Here is a 5,196-nt window from a genome sequence, read left to right on the forward strand (position 1 = left end):
GTATATACCTATTATATGCACTGTACGGGAAACCCGTCTATCGAATCAGATCCAATTATCCATCTCTCATCAAGGGAAAGTTTGATCGAATGGGTCCCCCTACTTCTTGAAGTTCTTTGCTTTCTTCATCCTCTTCCTCCACAGCTGAAATAGCGAGAGAACAAAAATAACCATAAGACAGAACGTTAAGGTGCTGTGGGCCTAGAGATCTCAGTGGCAGATCCAGGAAATTTGTCAGGGTCACGTGGTAGGGCGGTGGGGGAAGGCGCCAGTGTCAATTGATAATCTATGGTCGTCGGGGAAGAAACTATAATCTCCGAAGAAGGGTTTGACGTGTCCCTATAGGCCTACCTATTGTGGGTCAGGGGTAAATGCTCTCTGGAATCTTTGGAGCCATTATACATCTCTCATCTATGATAGTCCACTTGATGTGCTGTTACTGCTGCCGGGGGAGGGCTCCCCTTTTGCCACCCCAGGACCCGCTACAGTTTTCTACGTTTCCTGTCGACACAAAAATGCCCGACCTACATAGAAGATGATAGATTAGAAGGTGTCCTGAGGTCCAAAAATATAACCATAGCTAGGCCTATGCAAAGAACTCCACTGTGTTATATATAGTATAATGTATAGAAGTATTGGATATTAATAGGTCTATTCTAATTTCTATATCAACTGTAGCTTCCGACAGCCGCTATTTCATTTAAAGTCGAATACAATTAATTGAGGAGAAACTTACGATAGCGAAGGGTCTCGTTAGCATCATCTTGACCTCCACCTACAAAAATTTATAAAGAGTTTCAAAACTTAATTTGTCCTAATTATTATTTATCGGAATTCGAGACCCCTGTAATTTGAGATCACTTTTTCAAAGCACTGTAGGCCTACCTTCGAATTGGACATTGAACCCCGAGATTATTCATTACATATACATTTCAGAAAAAGACACCATAAAAAATAATGTTAGAAATTGGTGTATGCCTACCTCCATTTATAGGTATTACGACGACGAGCTCACGTTGTTCGTGATTTTGTTGTTGCCCTCCGTTTCTGTCACTCCTTCTCCTATGAACATTTACAGCACCCACGACAATGACGACGAGACCAACGCATATCGCGACCGTTACTATTATCGGTAGGCTCATAACACTTGCATCATCAGGTAGGATAAATTGTGGTGAATCTGTAATTTGTGATGGTGGCAGAGAAGTTGGTGTAGTTCCAGGTAGAACTAGACTCGGAGTTCGATATGTTGACTTAGGTGAAAAATGGGTTGTAGGTGTCGTAAGAACCATTTTCATGTAACCTTTTAAATACAAAATAATAATAATAATAATAATAATGCATTATGTTCTGCTTTGGGAAAGTCTCGGTTTGTGATAAAGTTGAAGGGCTATGCTCGACGTGATCGAAGTAACACGTGAAGAGATAAATGTATCCCGGGACCTTCTTCTGTCTATGCAGACAGCCAGAGGTATGTATATATATATATATAACATATTTTTTCCCCTCTTTATCTATTGTTGACTATATACAGGATAAGTGGGCAAAATGCGGCCCGACAGCGATTTTTTTTGCGACCCGCGAAAATAAATTACAAACCCTATGTGTGCGGCAGCCCGCTCGCGACCCGCCAACCATTTTTTGCTAAAAAATACTTTATATTTACGGCCCGACACAGATCCTGTCTCTTATACACATCTAGATGTGTATAAGAGACAGATATATATACTGTATATATATATAATGTTAAAAAAGTATATACATATATATTTTTAAAAACCATTACCAGCACAATTTTCATAGCACTGATCTCGTCTTGTTGAAATGCCGCAAAGACCATCACACCGCATGCAAGTTTCCGTAGACAATTCGCAGAAGTAGTTGATGTCATACTGACATAACTCTGCACAACCTTCCCATTGACTGTGTACCTCAGGAATTGTCAAATAAGCTAAAAGTATAAAAGTGAAACAACATCACCATGAAAAATAAACGATGCGCCAGACGCATTGACGTGAGAATCACACAATGAAGCTGGGCATCATAAAATCAATTCAGCAAACGAAATACAAGACATAAAACGAAATAAATGTATGCTTAAACTAAATTACCAACATCAATTAATATCACAATCACAAGCAAATTCAAATTAAATAATTGAAATATAATAAACATAAATAAATAAAAAAATAATCAAAATAACCAATTATGATGGTCCTTCGAGTTCTTCAATGTGTAATGGTTTCAGGCCTTACCTTCTCATGATTCTTCAGAAATGAGAGTTCATATTAAGCATGTTGAATGCATATTTCATTATACATGTCTCCCTTTTATTAATTAAACACCACCTTCAATTATTAAGGACCACTCTTCTGTGTTTCCATATTAACAATTGTTGTTATCTTCTATATTTATATTGCACCGCACCGCAATATCATGCCACCGGAGTATGGCCAGGGGCGGATTTAGCTGGGTTGGGGGAGGGGCTTTTGAAATAATAAAGTAAGAAAGAAAAAGAAATTATTGATCGCCCAAAACGCCTTATAGGTTATTTCCATGCTCCGATCCCTAGGATAGTGTTGTTTCTCGATCGGCCCCTTTCACACCCGGCCCCTTTCACCCCGCCCCCTTTTTAGACATCTCTGGATCCGCCCCCTGAAGGCTGGGATTTTTGCATGCCATTCACTAATCTCTTTACTTTAGAGACCATTAGTCTTCAAGCTACAGTTTGCTTACCTTGGCACACACTACTACATCGATCTGGATATAAATCACAAAATTCTTTACACTCCATACACACCCTCGTCTCTTCTTGGCAGAACCTTGCTATACTTTTGTCACAATCGTTAGCGCATCCTCCTTCCCAGTAGTTGGATGCGAAACTTTGAACCCGAGGGTTAAACAAGATGACGACAAATAAAATGTCTATTGCTCGTACAGGGACCATTCTCGAAAGTAGCCCAGGTCTTGATTTCAATAAACTGACATGCACTGAAATGAAATTATTATGTTAGAAATCGACGAGAAACAATGGAAATGTCACATAGTACACCAATACAGTATTCGAAACACTAAATGAAGAACAGGCCTTGCTCAAACACAAGCTAGAAAAATGTTTGTATTATTATTAATGCATGTACTGATGCACTATTCACATATTTTTTCCCCTCTTTATCTATTGTTGACTATATACAGGATAAGTGGGCAAAATGCGGCCCGACAGCGATTTTTTTTGCGACCCGCGAAAATAAATTACAAACCCTATGTGTGCGGCAGCCCGCTCGCGACCCGCCAACCATTTTTTGCTAAAAAATACTTTATATTTACGGCCCGACACAGATCATCTGTCAAAAGCGATATTAAAACTGATCACAAAGTGGTATAAAAGCAATGTATGAATGCTTTGGAGTGCACTAAACATCCAATGTTGGGTGTAGCCCTCGTTGTTAAATAAAAAATTCACTCTGGCCCTCCGACCCCTTTTTATGGCCACCCCTTATACAGTAACTTTGTTTACTGGCCATCGCCGGCGCTACGGGGAGGGGGAGGGGCAAGGGAAATTCCCTCAGATAATTTCTTTTCACCACAGTCCCTTTCTCCCCCACCCAACATATCATATCAATCTCTAAGCGCTTATTACGCTTATCACGATCAATACCAAAGTGCTAAGTTTCCATTAGTCTCTTATCTTATTATAAGACTCATATGGACACGCTTCCTGCTTTGTTTCCGATTGTAATACATGCTAGATTCAAATAGCGTATAGGCCCTACTTCTTCCCCACTAAAATTTTGCCTTTCCCCTTACTCCATTACCCCGCCCCGGGGTTCAGACGCAGACGCCGCCACTGTCTCTGGAAGTAAGTTGTTTCATTAGTTAGCCCAGGCTCACGTGTTGTTATTTCCTTTGCCGATTTTAAAAATTTGACATTTACCTCAGTCTCAATTTTTTTTTTATTTTGTCCTTAATTTTTAAGCATTTTCAGCTTAAAAAGTTCTTATAAGATGTGTTCTTATATAAAAAAAAAAGTGTACTAGGCAATGATGAATAGGCCTATAATAAATATTAAAACCGTAATACAGGTCTGCCTCTGTAACCCATCCAATTAAAACCACCTGTTTGCGGACCTAAATAAAAGTCTATCTTATATTTTTTATAAGAATACTTTTTATGATTAGAGACCAAACCAAAGCTGCTAAAGACCAATACAACTGGGTCCCAAAAGTGGTCTTTAATCGGAAGGCCTAGGTAGGCCTAGACCTCTTATGTGGAGTCATTGGTTTGGCATCATGGCTGTCAACAATTAACATAACAATACTATAGTACCTAAATAGTAAACAGGGAATTTCCTATAAAAAATATCCAGTTCATATAAATAGAAATTGTGTGACGTAGTGGGAGTACGTTTGTTTGATTAACACCCCGAGTGTAAAAAAAATAAACCTATATAGGCTGAGTAAGCGAACTCGTTTAAAAACTGAAATTAATAAATAAGAAACAATAAAATTACGGATTACGAAATTTTGTCGTTTTTGATCAACTGATGACCCGGCAATAACCAATTTATTCATAAGAAGTAATCCATACGCACGGTTTAGTGCTTTTACAGATATTCAATTCAATGAATGAACTCTGACAAAAGACAAAACGTCAACGCCTGTAGCGGTTTTTAGTGAACATCGTATATACAACTGCTATTTGAATAAAAACAATGTCGTTTTAATGTTTATGATTGCTGTCACGGTACAGGGGCGGATCCAGAGATCAGAAAGGAGGCCGAAATGGGCCGATCGAGACAACCCCTAACAACTCCCTGACTACCCAGGGCGAAAATGTTGTTTTCTAGACGCCCGAAAATAACCCAAAACCCAAAATAACCTCTGAGGTGTTTTGGGCGATCAATTATTATTATTATTTTTTTCATGTCATGTCATTACCAACATTTAACCTGCTATTCAAACACACAAACAGAGAATATTTACCCTTTATATCCTATCGGCCGAGGGACAGGAGGCCTACGAACGCGCCGTCTCAATTATTCTATTACAACACCTATTATATAATTATAACAATAATATATTCTCGAATGTATTATTTAGAGGGCGAGGCCGCTTAACTTCTATTTTTAATCAGATGAAAATTCCCATTCCGGTCGGTTCCCAGGGGCGGATCCAGAAGTTTTGGTTAGGGGGGGGG

General features: G+C 39.0%; 1 protein-coding gene across 3 annotated transcripts in view; it reads right to left on the reverse strand.

Annotated features, from left to right (window-relative positions):
* LOC117109790 overlaps window positions 1-5,196 on the reverse strand; it is a 12,648-nt gene that overhangs the window by 3,292 nt on the left and 4,160 nt on the right. For all 3 annotated transcript variants that reach the window (XM_033252213.1, XM_033252212.1, XM_033252214.1), the window contains exons 2-6: window positions 2,737-2,991; window positions 1,787-1,951; window positions 983-1,303; window positions 737-775; window positions 9-144 (exon numbers count right to left, since the gene is read on the reverse strand). In XM_033252213.1, coding sequence (XP_033108104.1) covers window positions 56-144; window positions 737-775; window positions 983-1,303; window positions 1,787-1,951; window positions 2,737-2,991 — 869 coding nt within the window. In that variant the 3' untranslated portion in view covers window positions 9-55. The remainder of the gene's footprint in view (window positions 1-8; window positions 145-736; window positions 776-982; window positions 1,304-1,786; window positions 1,952-2,736; window positions 2,992-5,196) is intronic.

This window comes from Anneissia japonica, unplaced genomic scaffold (assembly GCF_011630105.1).
Source record: "Anneissia japonica isolate Jap-2015-1 unplaced genomic scaffold, ASM1163010v1 scaffold334_len275345_cov169, whole genome shotgun sequence".
Taxonomy (NCBI): domain Eukaryota; kingdom Metazoa; phylum Echinodermata; class Crinoidea; order Comatulida; family Comatulidae; genus Anneissia; species Anneissia japonica.